This window comes from Clupea harengus, chromosome 19 (assembly GCF_900700415.2).
Source record: "Clupea harengus chromosome 19, Ch_v2.0.2, whole genome shotgun sequence".
Lineage (NCBI taxonomy): Eukaryota > Metazoa > Chordata > Actinopteri > Clupeiformes > Clupeidae > Clupea > Clupea harengus.
In genome coordinates, this window is record NC_045170.1 from 25,419,701 (window position 1) to 25,441,171 (window position 21,471).

At 42.9% G+C, this 21,471-nt stretch overlaps 2 protein-coding genes across 8 annotated transcripts in view; both read right to left on the reverse strand.

Annotated features, from left to right (window-relative positions):
• spire1a (spire-type actin nucleation factor 1a) overlaps positions 1-12,179 on the reverse strand; it is a 57,947-nt gene extending 45,768 nt beyond the window's left edge. For all 5 annotated transcript variants that reach the window (XR_004165894.2, XR_004165893.2, XR_004165892.2 and 2 more), the window contains exons 1-2: positions 11,680-12,179; positions 7,300-7,331 (exon numbers count right to left, since the gene is read on the reverse strand). Coding sequence is in view for 1 of the 5 variants with exons in the window: in XM_031586567.2 (XP_031442427.1) it covers positions 7,300-7,331; positions 11,680-12,019 (372 nt within the window). In the remaining 4 variants the exon portion in view is untranslated. The remainder of the gene's footprint in view (positions 1-7,299; positions 7,332-11,679) is intronic.
• Positions 12,180-13,661: 1,482 nt separating this feature from the next.
• On the reverse strand, positions 13,662-20,608 carry atp6v1c1b (ATPase H+ transporting V1 subunit C1b). 3 transcript variants are annotated; one of them, XM_031586358.2, is made up of 13 exons: positions 20,441-20,608; positions 19,816-19,970; positions 19,474-19,541; positions 18,635-18,720; positions 18,204-18,298; positions 17,951-18,042; positions 17,252-17,350; positions 16,937-17,005; positions 16,248-16,340; positions 16,050-16,143; positions 15,518-15,615; positions 15,292-15,415; positions 13,662-14,427 (listed from the first exon to the last, which is right to left on the reverse strand). In XM_031586358.2, exons 2-13 carry the CDS (start codon positions 19,945-19,947, stop codon positions 14,332-14,334), a joined length of 1,146 nt encoding a protein of 381 aa, XP_031442218.1. In that variant the 5' UTR covers positions 19,948-19,970; positions 20,441-20,608; the 3' UTR covers positions 13,662-14,331. The 3 variants fall into 3 exon arrangements, with proteins under 3 accessions (XP_031442218.1, XP_012691515.1, XP_031442217.1); XM_012836061.3 differs by having other exon boundaries at positions 19,816-19,975; XM_031586357.2 differs by having other exon boundaries at positions 19,816-19,999.
• Positions 20,609-21,471: the final 863 nt, after the last annotated feature.

Genomic DNA, 21,471 nt, shown 5'->3' on the forward strand with positions numbered 1-21,471 from the left:
CCAAGCTCACCCATATACAGCCTAACACGAGTAGCCTTAGCCTAGTTTAGCTAGGGTGACCAGACGTCCTCTTTTACCCGGACACATTTAGGTCTCGAAAAAGAGGACGTCTGCTTTGTCTTGTGTTGCAATTGCTTGATGTTTGACTGTGTTAGGAAAGTTGTTGACTTGCTAGTTTGTCATAAACAAAGTAAGCAAATTTAACAGGTTTCGCTAAATGTAGCCGCTAGCAAGACATCTCGTTAGCGATGTTAGCAAGCTTGTTATAACAGGCTTGGACATTGATGCTAGTACTACGTTTTTTTTCACCCCTGATGCTAGTATTAAGTGCTCTTTGTAATGTTATTGTGATAGCCATGTTGGCTAGGTTGCCAACGACTTTCCTAACACAGTCAAACATCAAGCAAGTGGCTTCATCTGGCAAAAGAACTGTCCAGAAAATGAGACAATGCACATTATCGTCATGACTATTATCATTTTTTTGTTAGAACATCAGTTGCTAACAAGACCATCACAAAATACATTTCAGTTCATTTATAGAGTTAGTGTTTCTGTTAGCGTGTAAATAGTTTGTAAAGTGTGTAAATAGTTCAGTTGTAATAAGTGCATAAACAATTGCAATAGTTGCAAGTTGCAACAAGTGTGAATATTCATAATTCAAAATAATTCTACCAGACAGACAGGCTGTCTCATTGTTCACCATAGTGTAATGGCATGTGTGTATTGGTGCAAAGGTATGTGGTGGCATGTTTTTCATTGTTGTTTTTCAATAAAGGGGAGAAATTGCCCTTTAATTATGTGTCTATCTTTAATCTACCCAACCCACATAGCTTTAGGTTTTTTTCCACCTCAAACACACTGTAAAATTATGTAATTCATACTTATGGAAATAACTATGTAGTCATATAGTCAGATACAGACAATAGGTCTATAATCAATGCTATGATGTCACCATGTAGTTTTCATTAATATCTTGCTGTGGGCTAATACTAATATGAATGCCATTTGTTAAGTGTTCAAAAAGCTGGGCAGGAACAAGCTGGTAAAAAAGGGAACCTTACAGATGTTTTGTTTATTACTATCATAGATAAATATACCAGTATCGTATCGTATTTGTGGTATCGTATCGTATTTGTGGTATCGTATCGTAAGTATCAGGTATCGTGATATTTTGGCAAGTATAGTATCGAAGTCATAATTTTGGTATCGTGACAACCCTAGGCTCCACACTACAAGAGTCCCATCTTACAGGTCTGAGTCACACATGCCTATGGGCTCCACACTACAAGAGTCCCATATTACAGGTCTGAGTCACACATGCACTGCTACTGAAACCAACAGACAGCTTCAGGGATGGGAGGAGCAGATTAGCACCTCACTGCGCAGCACCACAATGACTTAAAACCACACACACACACACAACCAACCATATACACTCTCCACCCAGAAAAGTGGCACCTATGCCACTCTGGGTGCGACTGAACATGTCTGCCTCCTGACTCCAGCCCACTCTGGGTGCTACTGATCATGTCTGCCTCCTGACTCCAGCCCACCTGTCTGAAACAGATCCTCTGAACTTCAGACTTCACAAATAGATTGTCTGATCTCCTCTGAACACCTAAACAAAGACTAAACTCTTCCGGCTCAGCATTTCTTTGTGACCCAAAAGACCCTTCTGTCTGAAACAGAATACAGGGCACAAACAGAACCTAAGACACAATACTTAAAGGATGCTGCACTCAGTCCAATTTAACGGCTGTGACCTAGATGCTCCTGGCAGGTTGGGTTCAGAGCTAAATAAGAGCTGTCTCTCAGTCAGGCCACTCCTCTTTCTGGGCCTTTTAGCTGAGCCAGCCGAGGACGAGCTCAATGTTCAGACCAGTCACTTAGTCAGGCAGGCAGGCAGGCAGGCAGGCAGGCAGGCAGGGAGATGTGACAGGGAAGCACAGGCGCATCCTCAGCGCTTTTGGGCTGCCAGGATAGATGGAACAGCCAAAGAGAGAGAGAGAGATAGAGAGAGCGAGCGATCGAGCGTGTGAGAGACGAACGTTATGTAACACACGCGCCTAAATCCAGATGACTTTGGTGCGGCGGATGCTTTGTTCCCTTCAGACAGCACAGTGATAAGCCACTGGTCCGCTCACAAAGGAACACCCCGGCACACACCTTCAACGTCACTGAGCCGTGCTGGTGCAGGACAGCCATGCCCCACAGCCACCCTCGCCTGTCCACACAAACCACCTTCTTCAGATACCAGAGCGCTAGGTGCAAGTGCTCCAAGTTGGGGGGGGGGAAAATGCACTCTCTTAGAGGAGGGTTTCTGAAACCTGAAATGATTGAAGGCAGAAAAATGGCTGGCTTCAGCATCTGCTCTCCTCACTTACGTCATCTAGTGATGCAGAAAACAGCTGTGATGTAATATTCTTCCAAAGAGTGATGATGAAAGATACAGGTGATGAAGAGAAGAGCGAGAGAGAGAGAGAACAAGAGGTAGAGAGGAAGAAGAAAGAAAACAGAGGCCGACAAACAGAGCCACAGAGATGCTGACCTCAAAAGAGTATCACTGCAATTAACTCATCTAGCATAGATGTGGACTTGAACATGGCAACACTGCGGAGGAGGAGGCAAAGGACTGATGAATATATCCACTTTGACAGGCAGGCCTGTGGGGAACAGCCACACGGACTAGAAACCAGATCACCAGACAGGGCTCATGGGGGTGGGGGGGAGGGGTGACTACAAGTCTGAGCCCACTATTTAAGTAGGCAACCATCACAATTAGTCACCACCACCGTTCCCTTTCACTAGTTAAGACTTAATGAAATGAATGAAGCCAGACACACAGCTGTCTGTCTGAACTCAGGCAGGACTCCCTCAAAACCTCTGAAAGATGCTCAAGTGAATCACAGTCAAGACCTCCCTACATGGAGAGGAGGAAGAGGAAGACTGGGTAGCAGGTGGGCCAGCGGCCTCCAAAACCACACAGGCACTTTCAACAGAGTGGATACAGAGTCTCTGAGGGAGGATGCAATGACGTCAAAGCGTTGACCATCATCCAAAACACAGCAAAGCCCTTTAGCTCATGAACATGTAGGTTAAAAGGTGCCCCAGGTATTTATAGGGATCCCTTCAGGTAACTGGATAATAGTGCAAAAGAAATGTCCAAAAGCACCATCTATGGGTCCATCCCCATCTACGGGTCCATCCCCATCTACAGGTCCATGCCCATCTACGGGTGGCTGGACCACTGAAAACACTGAGTGTGAGTAATATGCCATCGATCCCCCCCAGAGGGAAATGACTATAGTAGTGCAGCATCCCGGGGGAGAGGAAGCTCATATTTCCTGCTCTAGAAAGCAAAGCCAGTGTTATTGACGTGTGTGTGTGTGTGTGTGTGTGTGTGTGTGTGTGTGTGTGTGTGTGCGTGTCCGCCCGCCTGCCTGTGCTGCTGGTGCTGAGCAGGGCAGATTAGATTAAACTGGGGGAGTCACATGCATGCTCAGAGTGGGAACAGACCACGGGTCGTATACAGCTCAGCCCTGCCCAGACAAGCTGCTGGCGTCATGACCCAGGGTCGCACACATGGCCCGGGGTCGCACACTGTCTGACGTTCAATACAGAAGCTCAACAGGCAATTAGTGTGTAGCTAACGAACAGGAAGGGAGGGACAGGCCCCTGCTGGTGTACATACATACACACAAAATAAACAGAATGCCCTATATTCAAGTCCTAGAAGGATTCGAGTGACTACAGTGGTACTAGAGAGTAAGGAAAGAATCCTTTAAAGTATGTGTGGGTTCTTTGAAAAACTAAACTATACATTTCATTTCTAAACAAGGAACCCTTCTCTGGCAGCAAGTGGTTCTTTATGGCTAAAAAGAGGTTCACCCAGGGTGAATCAGGTTTTTAAAAACATTTTCTTCAGTAAAGGGCTGTGTCAGATCAGTGAATCTAGACTCTATTACTCTATCAACCAAGATAAATACTGAACTAAATGCTCAAAAATTGCCCTTTTGCAAAGAAAAACAAAAACAAACCCCCACACACACACACAGGCGTGACTTTCAATTTTCACCTTCAGTCTGACCCGAGTCAGCTGAGAGTGTGTCTACAGTGCAATGGAGGGAGGTCTGTGTGTGTGTGTGTGTGTGTGTGTGTAGTCATTTACAGACCTGGAGGCCTTTAAGCATAAGAACACCACCCCCCCCCCCCCCCCCCCCCCCCCCTCCCAACCCAACACACACACTATTCATAACACATTCCCAGTCCCAAACATCAAACTGTGCACCATGTTTGACTACAGTCTGGCAGCCAGCGCCTGGCTTCTCAAGAAGAGTGAGATCTGCAAGAGAAATGGCCAATAAAACGACAGCTAATCCCATCTTAATCTCGTGACCTGAAACTCGGGTCCCAATCTGCTTTGCCAGGGATCAAACCAGTCACCGCCCAGCAACCCCACGACAGTCACCAGCCCTGCCATCATCAGTCACAGAAGACAACCTTCTCAAAGTGCGCTTATAGCTCTGGAGGGACTGCTCTGACCACACCAGACACCCAGGCAGAGTCACAGCTGTCCACAGCCTTGCATGTGGCTTGGATTCTGGCCGCTGGTTATGAAGAGGTGCGATGGACCGCTGTACTACTTACACACCATTTAGGGACCAGCAGCCATCAAAGCAGAGTTGCAGAGAGAAAGTAGGTCAGCTCTCCCTCCCTGTCTGTCTGTCTGTCTGTCTCTCCTGCCTCCACACAGATGAGATTAGTGTCAAAGGCTAAGGCCTACAGAGAGCAGCGAAAGGGTGAATCACACCAGGAAGCCAATCAACACCATGGCGGAGGGAGAGAGAGAGAGAGAGGGGCGGCTAACACCAAACCACACCGCAAGGATGAACAGGACTGGCAATGAATGGGGGGAGAGGGGGATGCTGTGAAGAAAGGGGGATGAGGGAGAGGGGGGTGAGTCAGGTTGGCGTGAGAGAGGCAGCAGAGGCAGCAGTGTTGTCATAAGACTGGGAGGATGTGTAGCTCGGAGCAACATACAGGATGGGTGTGTGTGTGTGTGTGTGTGTGTGTGTATGTATGTATGTGTGTGTGTGTGTGGCTCGCGCTGGGCCATCACATGAGCTCAGATTAACAGAAGAAGGAGCTCCACCACACACACACACACACACACAGACACACATTCTTTCAAAGGCCTACAAAACAGGAGCATTTTTAGAGCTTTTGCGAATGAATCCGTCTCTTTGACCAGTCAAAACAAACAGCTCCTCTGCCATCTCCTTCACAGGCTGAACAAGCTCATGAGGCAATCCCAATCCCATCAGTTTCACAACACGGGAAGAGTGTGTGTGTGTGTGTGTGTGTGTGTGTGTGTGTGTGTGTGAGAGAGAGAGACCCAGAAAGACAAAGACAGAAAGACAAATAAATAAATAGAAAGGCAGCTTCAGACACAGAGAGAGAGAGAGACAAACAAACAAACAAACATACATGACAGGCAGACAGAGAGAGAGAGAGAGAGAGAGAAAAAAACAAAAAAAAACAAACAAACAAACAAACATACATGACAGGCAGACAGAGAGAGAGAGAGGCAGAAGACAGAAGTGAAAGGAAACTAGGAAGGGACAGAGAGAGCTGCATGAAAGGGAGAGGCTGCCTGACCAAAGGAGGGTTTGTCCATGGCACGGTCAGTCAGGGATGTGGGCGTAGATCTGTCAACCAGCATCAGCAGCACATTGCCAACACCACAACATACTACTTCTTACTGAAACCATGCCTGCAATATTCTGTGTATTGTTTGCATATTTGTGTGTGTGTGTGTGTGTGTGTGTGTGTGTGTCTATATATATATATATATATATATATATATATATATATATATATATATATATATATATATATATATATATATAAGTGTGAACATGTCCCCCACTTAGTCCCATCTGTTCCTGTGGAGCAGTGTGCCAACCCTCACACAGATTGTATTTTTGCCCACAGAGCCGTAGACTCCCTGCACATTACAGCCTCATCAGCATTCATCTCACGACCTCGCCATCCTCAGAGCTACCGCTTCACACAGTCAGCATACTCTCACTCCACTGCTTGACAAGGCAATGTTTAAACATGCTCATCTAGTGTAGCGCTGAAGCTTCGCTTGTGTTCTTAGGGCTAGGCCTGCTGCTTGCTGCGGCTAAACTACTGACTTAACTACACTTAAACATAGACTAGTGGGGTTAAACACAGACTATGTCAGTTGTGTTTAGAGAGGCTGAGTGCTGGTTCATTCTACCCCTGAGAGACAGGAAGGGTCATTAGACCCTGCACTACCGCGCCAAGCTGGGCTTCGTTGTCAGACCAACGGTTACTATTGGTTTCTGTTTAGAGTTTGGAGTAAGACACACACACACACACACACACACTACATATCACCATACCCACACGAGAGTGAAGGCTCCTGCATGGGACTCTACCCTGCACACTTCTGCTGGGCTACGCCTGACAGGATGGTGACTGACTAATGGAAAGCACACACACACACACACACACACACACACACACACACACACACACACACACACACACACACACACACACACACACACACACACACACACACACACACACACACACACACACACACACACACACACACACACACACACACACACACACACACACACACACACACACACACAGCTCCAGGAAGACTGGCCCTAAAACTGTGTGCTTGCATTAGAGTCCACACAAGATGCTAACACAACCGGACAGGAGCTACACACAAAGACATCCACTGATGTTTCTTTCAAGAGGGTAAGCCTATGTGCTGAATGATACTGATTACTGACTCTTCATCAACCCATGACTGAAACCATGAAATTCTTACAGATCCACACAGCTATGGGAACAGCTGGAAGTACAGAATAGTGAATGTGTGTGTGTGTGTGTGTGTGTGTGTGTGTGTGCGTCAGCAGGTCTCTCCCTTCCTTACATCCGATCTCATTAGCACTTTCCCCTCTAGCTAACACTTCAAACTCCCCCATCTGGGACAGTCACCATGACAGCATAAATCACCATCCCATAATCAGCCAGACAGCCAACACACAGACTTGTCTATGTCCACTTTAAAGAGGCTCAGCCCTGGGACACTTCCACATGGGTGCATAGGAATGGTCCGTCCACCAGCAGGTTTAAGGGTTTGGATCAAATCAAATGAGCCAAATCCAATTGGACACAGAATCAGAGTCCTGTGATGATGTCCAGTCTTTCTCTTCACAGGAGTAAAGGGTTCGGAAGAGTACTCACCTCGATTGATCTGCTGGCCGGTGGGTATGTATCTGTGAGGGAAAGGACAGAGAGAAGGAAACATAAATATCAAGATCCTAAGATTTATCTTTTCTTCTACTGAGAGGGGAATCATTAGTGCTGACTGCTGATGCTTGACTTTTCAACAGCATACAGCAGGTCCTTATCTACCTGTGATGTTTAATTCATGAAAACCTGTTCTGCTGACGCTGAACCTTAGCATGAACAACAAGCATGGCATGATTATAAACCTAATAATCGAATAGAGGAAAATCAGACACGTTCAGCTTCCTTTTTCCTTTCCAGCAATGCAACTCAAGACCCCAGAACCTACCTCATACATCACCACACAACATTAAATATTAAATGTAGACTGTGGGGGATCGTTTGTGCCATCAGAACGGGCAGAGATGGAGACTCTGTATGGGAATGCAATATGAGGCCGAAGAAAGAAGAAAGAATAAATAAATAAATAAATAAATAATCCATGGCTCTGTAGACAGACTGGTAAGACCTTCCAAGACCAGATGACCCCAGGTTAAGTCCAAGGCTAAACCCCCTTAAGGATGAGAAGTGCAGGGAGCTACCACAGTCACCATGACAAATCCTGGGCGTCTTAACCCAGACAGATGAGGGACTCACAACAACCAAAAAACCATAGGCCTATGTAAAAGTCATTTTCCAATGAAGATGGTATGATGGCATGAGGCAATAATCGGTTGGCATTATCTATAAAATAACTTCAGAGGACCCTAACTTTTAAACTTAAACGCTAAAATGTCACTGCACATGGTGACTGGACCTGGACCACTCTGCACTTGGTTACTATAGAAACCTTTTAAAAACCCAAACTTTTCTACCGGGCTTCAATCAAAGCCCAGATGCATTCTAGGGATCAACCGATATTTTAAAGGCTGATACCAATATCTAATAGCTTAGGATGGCTGATACCAATATCTAATAGCTTAGGATGGCTGATAACCAACATTCATTCATTCATTCATTCATTACATTTGGCAATTGCAAAAACTAAATAATTATGAGTTAATTTGCAAATACTTTCAATGAAAAAAAACCAACAGGTCATCTTAGACCAACCAGGGAATAATCACCAACTTAAAAGTAGAAAACAATCTGTGTACAGATTGATGTTTTTTGTAGGCCTATAGTTTTCTCTTTAATTCAAGTTTTCGTAGGCTTATAGTTTTATCATCGGGTCTCCGGTAGTTTTATACCCAGGGATTTATACCAACATCTGTACTGTAAATTGCTTTGGATAAAAGCCTGTGCTAATTAAATAAATAGTGTAAAGGTATTTTCCTTTCTCTTGACCCTGAGACAGTGCTTTAATGCTTGCATGCTCAGGTGCAGTCAATGCACACAGGTCCACTATGAAAGGCAAAAGAATGACACCAACGATGGCATTGACTAAAGACTAATGTTGCCATACGTACTATAAACACACAGCCACCAATATATCGGTCTATCGCTAATGGGTTCTCTATGAGAATATACAGGAAAATAGATCTGGAAATAAATAGTTCTAGAAAAGACTAAACAGACATTTAACCCACTATAAAAACAAAGATTATACCTGATGCCTTTCATTTGTGATTGTTTTCATTACATCCCCTAAAATATGTAACGTTTTTTTTTTGTTTGTTTCTTTTGAAAGATATCACCGGTTGGACAGCTTGCACTACATTCCTGCTCACACAGCTAGGCATTGAGGCAGATAAACGCTGGAGTTTTATAAAGACACTGAGACAGATCACACTCTCATGACCGGCCTAATTCCTCAGAGCCCAGAGACACAGTGAGCCACTTCAGCAGGGAAAGGTACATGCAGGGCCATCCAGGGCAGATTAACCTACATCTCACAAGTCAGCCTTTCACAGCGGCAGGAGCACAGCGCCTGTAGCACAAGCAGGAGTAGGAGCAGGAGCAGGAGTAGGAGCAGGAGCAGGGGCAGGGGCAGGAGCAGGAGAGGCAGCCACACGAGAGGACAAGAACATTTCATTTACGGGCCGCCCGGACAGGGTGTGCCCTGCTCCACTTCTCCCATTTCTGACACGCAAGCCGTCTCTTGCCGGAAGGTTCCGTCACACCCAGACACAGGTCACACCCTAATGATGTCAATCACTACATTTCAAAACAAGGCAACATACAAGTCAAAACATTTTGGAACACACCTAATATAATAATTACAGTAATCAGAATAATGATTAGCCGTGACTGAGCCTCTCAGAGGAACACTCCCATGCGTAGACACTATTTGACTTGGACTTATTGGAATTCTTTTCTTTACACTTCCTTTTTGTCTGATCTGGTCATGAGCATTAACCTCTATTCTAGGGTCATACAAGTATAACGATGTCTTGATAACCCCTATGATCCACAAACCTTCCCAGATGAACACATGCATCCTCTATTGAGTCTAGTAAATAGAGGCCTAACTGTTCCAACAATATCATCTCATTAAAGTCAATGTGACTCTTTCATTTGGAGAAACAGGGTGCATCACCAAGGCAGAATTCTGTGGTCTGTGTCCTCAAAGCTGGAATACGCGCTTCATAACATTAAGGCTACAAAGTGCCAAACTTTTCTTCTAACAACAAATGAAAACATCAATCGGAAATACTACAACACACATACAGCTATACGAAGATCCACCACACTGCAGGTCTGCAACAGACACCTCCTCCAGGGCTGAATATAATATTAATGTAGTACATTATTCTCTTTGAGAAATCAATCACTCCCTCTGGGACTGATGCACAGCTTGCATCTGGCCAGCCAAGAGCCATGCACAACTGTGATTGGTCAGTCAGGCCTGACAAGAGGACATCCACAGGGGGGGTCACAGGCAGCCTTTTTTTTGGGGGGGGGGGGGGGGGGGGGGGGGGAGTGTGGAAGTCAAGAAGACTGATCATTTACAATGCCATTAACAAACTCCTGAACCAGCTGCCTATTCCCTAGATAGCCAGAGTTTCACATTACCTTATCACCAATCATGCTAAGAATGGAGGATTTCAAACACACACACTTTATATGTGTAAGCAACAAATCATCCCATCCATGTGCACTGTGCAGAATCAAACTCAGAATACACAGGTGACGTATAAGAGGTGAGACTGGCATCTGAAGTCTATAAAAAAACACCCACAGATGGACATCCCAACAGCAGCTCAGCCCAAGAGCTAGCCAAGTCATGTAGGCATATTTCTCACTTCAAAGCACAGGCTTTTACAAGACAAGAACAAAAAATATAAATCAGAAAAAACACAGAATTAATGGAGAAAAAACAGGAATAAATCAACAGTCGATAATGGCCTTGGATACTGCATCTGAAAACCTGATCTCCACACTGCCAATAATGTATAAGGGGGGTGGGTTAAATGAACTCCTCTGGGAGAGGAAGGGCGAGTAAAGACATTGATCCAGGGGTCCTGGGGCGATATGGAGCATCCAGCACATATGATTAAGTCTGCACAGATATCCATCACACACTAGACCTGTTTGTCCGCACCAGGAATCAGGAGACAAACATAGAACTCACAAGCTGACTGAGAAAAAAAAATCTCCAGAATTCGCAGGCACGTCTTTAGTGTATCCATCGAACTGGACACAGAAGCAATATTTCCAATATTATTATTCAAATGGTTGATAGTATCAACATAACGTCATTTGCAATTAAATCTTAGATTTGATTTATATGTTAGCAAATAGTAATACTGTAAATAAATGCACATCCGCTTGTTTTGTATGATGTACCGAGACTGATAACATTAGAGCACGCCGACACATAGGGACCCGTTCCTTTTGTTCGTCCCCTCAAGGTGTCAGCCATGGCATATTTATCACATGGCACTATTGTTTACATTTACCAACGGCCAAAGCGACACCTTCAATTTCACCTTCTCGACTGTTTACTCTCAAAAACCTCTTTATGCCTTCACATAGGACCCGTTGTACCGCGGCAGTTTATTCAAAAACAGACCTAGCCTAGTGATTCAGTGGTAGGCCACTGCGTTGTACACTGTAATGCACAACTCATATGTAACCTACAAACTGAACAGAACGCCACGTCAGATAGAGCCCTACTGAGGGGGGAAATCCACAACATTTATATTGGTTTAAATCTCTATTTGATGTTAAGGTTGAGATTGAATGAGTTGACACGTCAGTAAAAACGTTTACCACAAGGCACAAACAAACGATGGCGTCCAGAAAGACGTTGACAGCATGGAATAACAAGGTGATGAGTGAATGAGGGAAATAATGATTGGCTCATGTAGGCCGTCTAAATCAGATATAAAAAACAAACTAAAACACATCACAACGCACTTATATGCCAAACGTATCCGTTGTCTTCCTTACCTTGATTGCTCTGATGCTGTAATTTTATGGTACCATCTTTTAGAATCCTAACATCGCCAGGGCCGTCAATCCTCCTACTATAGTCCCCAGTGGGTGCTTCGGCTGATTTTGAATTTCTTCGCCTGTGTTTTTGCGCCAGAGACCTGCAGCACTGATAACAAACCGCCCATGCTTGTTCTTCATTTATAGGTTGGCCGTACAGTGTTAAAATTTCTTCCAGAGACAATTCTCCATCTATGCAATCCACATTAACGTCTCTGGCGTTTGCTTCATGGCTGAAGTCTTGAAGGAGCGTTGGTGAAAGTAACATACTCTCATCGGCTCCTGGCCGTTTGGCCATTCTGTTATCTTGACTTACAGTCCAGCAGAGTTGGCAGTTGGCAGTTAAAACACGCAAAGAAAGAGTCGGACTTTAGGCTGGATCATTATTGATGTGGCCTGAGCTCCCTCCACTTCCCTACCTTGACGTTAAATCTGTGCTCCAAGTGGTGCGAGTATACCCATGGTTTCTTATAGAGGCAGTCATATGATGGCGTTTTCTGCATGGTCTCAAAGGCAGTCGGGTTTACAGGGGACAAATGTGCACTGAGTAGCCTTCCCAGAATGAAGCTAAGCAAGTACATTTAATCATGTTAAAGACAGTAGTTTGTATAAGGGCTATAAATGCAATCACCATTTTTCTGTTAATTGGTTTATAACACGCGATTAAGATGATGCATTTGGCATAATACAACATGTAACATAACAGGGGGTATTCCAAGTACGTTGTTTTAGTGGCAAACCTGGGAAAGAGAAAGTAGTAGACCTCCTAATAGAGGTAAGATCCCTATTGGCAAGTTTTAATGTTAATTCACACAGGCTTGTCACAAAATCATGTACCTGGGGGAAAAAAACCCAGATCATCCAAAAACATTGAAATGTTGTTTTCTCACAGAAAGTTTGTCTACGTTTATTTTCCGCCTAACAAGCGCATTCGTCATTTGTGAATGTGTTAGATTGACTTTGGCTCACTGAAAAATGTAGTTCTGCATTTGTTTACGCCATGTAGTGCGGCATTCATGGATTCCCTCTCATCTGCCAGACATTTTCCATTAAATCTAATCACCGATCACGCTTTTGTCACCGCATTGGGAAACTCTGGTCTCGCCTCATCCACTGGCCGGCGTACGTGCGCCACCCAGTGGTTTTGATGGCACACTCGTTAACATGGCTCATGATACTGTCCCGTTTTATCTGAATTGATACAGCAGTAGGCCTACATAGTTGTGAACAGGGTAGTTCAGTTCATGTTACACTTACAAATTTGCACGTGGTGATAACAGGTTGAAGAAATAGGCGGTCATTCATTGCTGGGCCTGTTGAATCCAATGAATTCACCAGTAGTATACACGCAGACATCAAAACAAGAATATATGCATTATAATGGGTATTCTCTGGGAAAATAATGATTATGAGCCATGATTATGAACTGCCACAATGACATTACCCCCAATACCTTCAGTGCAATACATATTTTAGTCATAACTGGGTTGTATTTGGCTGTAGAGATACCCAGATATAGACAACCACTTTATACAAACCTGTCATGGACATCATTTGATTTTGAGTAAAGCAACACTGTGTAAAGCACGTCCTGTGCATTAATCTGGCTTTTTAGGTACTCGTTTCAATCTAGGTTACTGCAAGGAGTAGGGCTGTGTGTTATATCGAGTACTTTACGAAGTACACTACAATACAGAGCGTAGTGCACACTAAGTACATCTGTAGTGCGTTCTGTCGCTGATTAGTGTTGTCTCAAATGGAATACTGACGGACGCAAATGTGCAAGCCTTTTACCCATAAATCTGTGCGCCAGCTCCCTCCGGCCAGCTGGAAATTTTAACCCCAGCTTTAAGGTAAAAAAGTCTGCTGCGGGATGTTGTACATTTATAATCACAAATCTATCTTTGGGAAGAAATAGTGTGTAGAAAAAAGTTCCATTGTCCTTTTTAAATATACATTTATTTGTTTACTTACTTGTTGGGTTGTTTTGTTTTCCCAAAAAATCGTGTCACAGTAGTGTTACTGTGACACTCAAAATATATAACACAAGAATGCTCAATATACACATGAAAACATATTGCTTTTTGATATCACAATCAGAGCTAATCACTACAACTAAATGCACCACATAATGTTAGCCTGCGACGAGGGAGTTAAGAAATACCTGACGCCACAGTTATAATGGGCCACCCACTCACATAGTTTCACTTAAAGACATCATTATCGACACAAGTAAAGGAATGGTTTTAAATTCATTCGTCATTGCACAGGATAGATCTTGGACCCCAAAGAGATCAGTATTTTCACACAGTGTACATGTACATACGTTGACTGACACCCTTTGTAATACCGACAGGAATAACATAATACAAAATAAAAAGAGCTTTGCAGCTTCGGTGAGATTGCAGTATGGCCTTGTGAGCACGCGCAGCTCCCATTTACACAGAAGCAGGAACACACAGCTGGGAGAGGGAAGATGGAGAGCCAGACAGGGGAAGCAAAACAATACTGGAAATAAAAGATAACTTCAAGTGACATAAGAAAATAAATGAAAGCTTTAGGAATCTGTCACGAGGCTTTCTCATTGACATAAAGAGGTTTAGTGACATCTTATTTGAAATCCAGCAGGTTACAGTCGATCTTGTAGTAAACATAAGGGTAGTACTCTTGCTGGCTCAGGTTCAGACCAGGAATATCCATGGCGGCCTGAAAGACAACAGGACTAATCAGAACCGAAGAATTGAGAAGATTTACAACAGTGACAGACTGGACAATTAGATATAGGACATTTTGGACAATGTTGTTGAGCAACACTAACTTTGTAACATCAACCATCATATGGAAAGCCCATTTTTCTGAGTAACGTGATCCAATTCCTCAATATACATACCCAAAATGGCCAAAATTGTTTTTATTATTAAAAAAAATGATGTAAGCAATGGTAACACACATTGAATGTTTGTATGCAGAACTATTATATCATAACTATTGTATCCAATGTGACTACACAACACATGCAGTAAAGGTACTGCAATATGTCACACTCTACTTTACACAACAGTTAGATCCGGTCGAAAGATTATTAATTTTTTATTGGACAAGAGGCATTCCATGAGTGAGGATAATCTGGAACAACCTCAATAGGACTCTTCACCGCAAGCAATCACTCCGCGTTTGGTATACTTTAACCGTTGAATTGGATGACGTTAATATTCCATCATTCAAAGCAAGAGAGCAGAATGGCAAGCAGTGATTTCTATAACGTTACATAACACCTGCTTGGCAACGCTTGATGCCGAAAACTCAGGTTGGAACTAGAGAATGAATAAACCAAATCACCGACTGCTGAATCAGAGCCATGGGGGTATCCTTTACCAAACCCACTCTCACTCGTGTGATATTGCTTAAGTATATACAGTATATTTAACTGTATTTCAGCTTAGTGCTTCTCTTCCTATCAGCTTAGTTGTTGGCATTACACCAGTTTGAAGAGTAGCCCAGATACCACTGAGTGTCTCCACTCACGTCTATAACGGCCGCACTGCTGTCTAGGTAGAGGTCATTACTCACGTCTATAACGGCCGCACTGCTGTCTAGGTGTTTGTAGAGGTCATTAAGGACCTCCCTGAGCTTCTTCATGTTCTTCTTATTGGGCTGAAGGAGCATGGCCTGGAAGTTGACTGGCAGCCCGTACCTGTCGATCAAATACATTACCATCGTTAACAGGTGATCAAAAACAGTCTCGAAACCTGCAGCATATGAAACAATGTCATAGATTAGATGAGCTTTTCCTTACCTCAAGACAGACTCCACAAACACACGCAGAGCCTTGATGTGGATCCAGGCTATGAATGCCTCACTGAAGTTCACCTTGAGCCACCGAACCAGCGGGCCCTGTTGAAGTGGATTGATCAATTAATCAATCAGTCACTGTTTCACTTCATAAATAACAACGTATCTTACACGAAAAGCAAAAACACTAAAATAAATGAATGAATTTTCCAAACAAAATTGAAGTTTCAGTTGGACAATTATTGTTACACAAATCAAGATAATGCAAGTTTTGTAACCTTGTTAAACCAGGTATGTAACCTTCCTAGAAACTACAATAGGAATAAGCAGGATATCAGACCAAGGCAAACATGCTATACATTAAAACAACAAGGCCATTCACTGGTACCCTGAAGCACATTTCATTGTTATGGCCAACATTCAGAGTGCTGCCAAAATTCCATTTCTATGCCATCACACATTCTGCCAGTTTATTAAGATCTGAGAGATTCCCCAGTATAGGCGAGACGCTTGAAAAAGTGAGTGAGAACACATACAAACTGCTTCTTCTTGTCAGTGGAGAGGCGGGTCATCTCCTCTTTATCTGCTTTCATCTCCTCCTCGTTGTACTGGAAGTCACGAACACCAAACCTAGAGTAGATAAATAAGTAGATGTCTAATCCCAATACACACTAATTACCTCTTAAAAGGAGAAGGCAAGAATAACAGGCGCAAATAGAAGAGGAGACATTTACTTATTTTCCCGGGCCTTGTGCCTGAAGTCATCTACCGCCTTTCTGAAGAGGGTCACACTGAACAGGCCACTCTCTCCATCCTCAAACAACAGACTGCAAAAGAACAGGACAACGCATTTTTAAAAAACAAAGTTAATCGTCTGAGAATAATACCTTTTTTATGGTGAAATGATCCAGTCATGTCAAAACAATACAAGCAAATGATGACTAGTCAGATGTGTTACTCTTATTCCAGGCAAGAAAATATTTTTGTAGGAAACAAAACTGACTGCAGAAATTCAAGACACCTGTGTTTGGGTCTCCATAGATACTTATAAAGACAGACAAGTGTTCTTGTACATTTTCAAGATCAGAAAGAGTGTTGAAAAAACACAGCAACTCCAGCTTTGAGTGTAAAATGGCTGGCACTTTCTCTGTCTATCTGGGACAGCAGCAAGGGTTGGCTGGTTTCCATAGATACTGATTTGTTCATCTAGACCAGGCGACCCTTTCTATTCTCCCCTAAAAGGGACACATGTCCCTGTATGAAAGAAATAAAGTATTAAGGCAACTGTTCTCAGCAGGTCCTCTTCCGAAAGTACTACAAAATGTTCCAGACTGAACTTAACAGCTCACCAAGACCACACTATAAAAGAACATTTGTACTTATATATTTCTATGACTTCACAGTGCATTCTGTGGATACTGACTTTGTTGAGCGGGGAACCACCATTTCAGCCAGGCTTTCATATGTTCTCTGCCAGTCAGCATAGTTTATCCTATGCAATCAAACAAGAAAAGAAGGAATATTGAACACACTAAACAGTTTTCACACAAAGGCATTCAGTGTCCCTAAAGTCTGCCAACACCTAACCGACAACACATCCTGTCAAATGATGGTCATAGATAGATAGATAGATAGATAGATAGATGGATACTTTATTAATCCCGAGGGAAATTTAGGAGTCATATAGTGAGTAGAAACTTTTCACAATTACAAAAGGTGATTGAAAAGTTGCTCTTACTTTGGAACCACAACCAACATGGTAATAAGATATTCTGAGTCAAGCACAAAGTCCTCTTTCTTCACAATGTCAGCCAAACTCCTGGTGAGCAAGCTTCCCCTGATGAAGAGAAACACAAATTGACCTTTATTAATGCATCAGGTATTATAAACAGACAATACCATGGTCAAATCTGTTACAGACAATAATGAGGACAAATAATTCACTTTATCTTCTGTCATTCAAAAAGAGACAAGTAAAGCTGTCTGTAAGTAGTAAGTAAGTCTATAACTGCACTTATTTCACACTGTCAGTGTAACTGAATTGCTTTACATTTCTGCTTGCACAGGCTTGTCACTGGTATCTGGTGTTACTGCTATTGTCTTAGCCTTCATCATGTTACTGAATTTGGCTTCAGCTTTTTCTGAGTCATCACAATGGCTGACACAGACGTAGCCACATAAAACTTGTGAAACACTGTAATCAGTGCCATGTCACATGGTTTAGCCCAGTCCTGACCACTCTCTGCTTCTCTCCACTGCCCACCGACTATGGCTCACTACGTTACTAGCGCATTCTTCCGCTCCACTGGCCACTGACTATGGCTCACTACGTTACTCAGGCATTCTTCTCTCCACTGGCCACTGACTATGGCTCACTACGTTACTCACGCATTCTTCTCTCCACTGGGCACTGACTACGGCTCACTACGTTACTCACGCATTCTTCCGCTCCAGGTTCTGGAGGTTGCCTTTCAGGTTGTTATAAGCAGATGCTCTGGCCTTCAAGTCATTATCGATCTGAGTCACTTGCTGTATAGATGAGAATGAAAGGAGAGGTTGGAGTGAAAGGGAAGAGAGATAGAGTGCGAGAGAAAAATAGGGGGAAATAAACCAAAGGTGAGGATGGGAGTTTAAGTACGATATCTTTCAATGGACACACAGACAGATGTTTCTTTAGTTCTCGCGCTCACCTTGGTGACGATCTCGGAGATATTCTTCAAAGACTGTTTGATTGGGTATTTGGCCATGTCCCATTGGAACCTTGTTATGTAGGTAATCAAATCAACTGTGCAGAGGAAATCACAATAGAATCAAAATCATAAATTCTGCATGGTACAACTTTTGAATAATATTAATGTGGCAGTACAATGGCTTGCGATTGAAATCAAATGTTTTGGATTCTAACATAAACATGTTATAAATAGATATAAACAGAAAAGCGGTTACTAGGGAAACTAAAGTTCACACAGAGGTAAACTGCACAAATAGTTCAACTATACTCTACACTGAACCCCAGTGCAAATGTCATCCCCCAAACTCCTAACAATTACAATACATCAACACTATATGCACATCCCTGGAAATATGATCTAAGAAAAGGTTCATTTGGTGACATAATGACCTCCATTGGCCAGCAGGTTCTCTTGGACTTTGTCTCGGCTGTCCTCCAGCACATCTGCCATGTACTGCGCCACCTTTTTCACAACACTGCAGAGAAAGGATAATCACACACACACACACACACGCACACGCACACGCACACGCACACACACAAACACACACAGCATTGCAAAACAAGTCAAGGGGTTAGAAGACTGCTAATGGAGTGCATAACAGAGTGATAGTAGTCTTGGTCTTGTACTCAAAATGTACTCAAATTGCAAATCCAAACATTTATTAAAGCAACATTATGTTGGTTTTTACCGATCCTTTGTAGGTAGCATATCATCAATTTAATTTTGAAGGTGTGGAAATATAAAGATATGGTAAACTTGTTCCTTCTAGCCACTGAGGTACAAAACCTAGCAAAAATGAATATTAAAATAAAACAGTTTCTACGACAGGACATTTCCAAATATATCACCGAAATACAATCAGTTAGCAAGCCAGCTGGCTTTTCACAGGGCCGGTGGTGTTGGTGCTGAAGTCCAGACCGATTGCTGTTAGCTAAAATAGTGGACAATGAAGAAGGAGATTGGGGAGTATTCAAGGCCATCATGTCTTTTAACAGACAGATATGTGTGAAGACACAGGGATTGTTTTCCAATGAAAGCAATACATGCAATATGTATACTGTGAGCCTGGGCTTCATGTCACAGTCAGCTGTCAAGATGTTCATTGGAGATTGAATAGAGAACCAATCCCACACATTCCTCATGTTGATGTGACACTGAGACAAAACATGGCTGCTTAACCTTTGGAGTTAAGCACATGCAGAAGGTTAAATTCCCAACAACATACCTTTCCACAAAAGAGTCGATTTTAGCCAGCTCATCTGACAGACCCACAAGAACATCCAGGGTTCCAACCTGTTGCGCACATCATAAGAATACTGTGAATCACTACACATACACACGGTGACATGCACTGGGACATGCCTTGGAAATTCACAGTCCTACAAGAGTCCATCCATAAAGACTTTCACAATTGACAAATGCATTCAAGTGAAGAGGTTGTTGAACTATTCTTCTCTTATTTTTATGATGGCGAATTGAAAAACTGCTAGGTCCTAGAATGGGCCAGAATGTTACACACACACACACACACACACACACACACACACACACACACACACACACACACCTTAAGATCAGGGATATTGAACTTGTTGTTGGTGGAAATGTTGTTGGTGCGTGTGGTAGCCATGTTCATCTTGTCCCATGTTTGCTGGCAAGTTTTATCGCCGGGGGCCGAAATCAACCAGAACTCAGTCATGGCTGTATGCGTCCTCTGTTCTCCTGCCCTACCACAAGATGAAATTGAAAACCTGGTAACTGAGTTAAACATTATTCATACAACATATTCGCAGAATCACAGTTCTGTACATTGATGTTGTCAGCCTGTACATTATAATGATTCAGGCCATCCCAAAATGCCACCGTCTACTTCAACTATAGCCTATTTCACTTTTGTTCCATTTCCTCATTTTACATGTCTGGAATATCCAGGGTCACGAGTCTTATTATCGTTGACAAAAAGCTGCCTATTTTATTGCTGCCTATGTCATTTGCTTCACCAGGTTAAACATGCTTACAACCTTTCAACTCACGGCAATACAGTGTAACAGTAGAGTAATGTTTGCATAAGTCGTGAAAGATAACTGACTCTTGCTACAAGTCTTGTCAGCAGGTTTTTGAGCGCAAAGCTTCACTATGGCTGGCTGTCACGACAATAACATTCTGATGAATAGATAAGACAGAGACCTTACCTATACGGTGGATGGATTTGATACAATCGTACACTGTATGATAAAATGTAGCACTGATTGTAATTTTCAACGCATAATAGTAAAATTATTAGTATGTCGTTTCAGAGGACCTTCACTAGCATCACATTCAAAGTCAGCTGATCGGATGAACAACATTACGTCTGCGCGAAAAGACGTGCGCAGTGGTTCCAATCTTCTTCGCTGTAAATTTATGAGGCGGCAGCCACCTATGTATAGAAACATTACTGCCATCGTCTGGCCTAAAAGGTTGTGTCAGCAATCTACTGTTTAAATTCAGAAATATTGTGAAGAGAAGTAGCTACCCAAAGCCCATAGCATTTAGTAGATACAGCTGTGTTTTATTATCTTTATATAGTTAGAAGCACAAGATGGACTTGGGGAAATATAATGTAGGCTACTTATTATTTTTCTCAGAAGAAAAACATAAATAACATAATTACCTGCGCTGTCAAATGTGAGCAATTTCCTGTCCTCTGGGCCATCAAAGATTCTTCACATTCTCAGACAGTTCATTAGGAGGGTCAGGAACTCACGCATGGGACCAAAACCATATTTGTGTGATTTTGATTTGCATCATGTATTTGCAGCGTGTTTGCTGTTAACTTGCCACACCAGCTGCCACCCCAATCCCAAATCCTCCATACACCTAAAACAATAATTATAAATGCAACCAACTCGAAAAACAAGTTTATTGTTCATGTTCTGTGGATACAAGCGACAATAAATCGAAACCGTGTCTTGTCAGTTGTCAGTGATGACAGCTTGTGATGTACAGTTATTGGGGGGAGGTGTATGGAGGGAAAATCAGGGAATTAGTTTATTAATATGGGGTAGAGTCTTGCCTGATAGGGAGATGCTCAAGATTCTAGTCAGTTGTGTAGAGAGATTGAGAGAGCCATTGAGTTGGCCATTGATTGCAGTTAGGCAAAACTTCCTTAGCATGTCCCTGAGGTTTTGATGGTTTGGGGAGAGTAGTAATACCTCCTTACACCCTGCGGATTAGGTTGTTC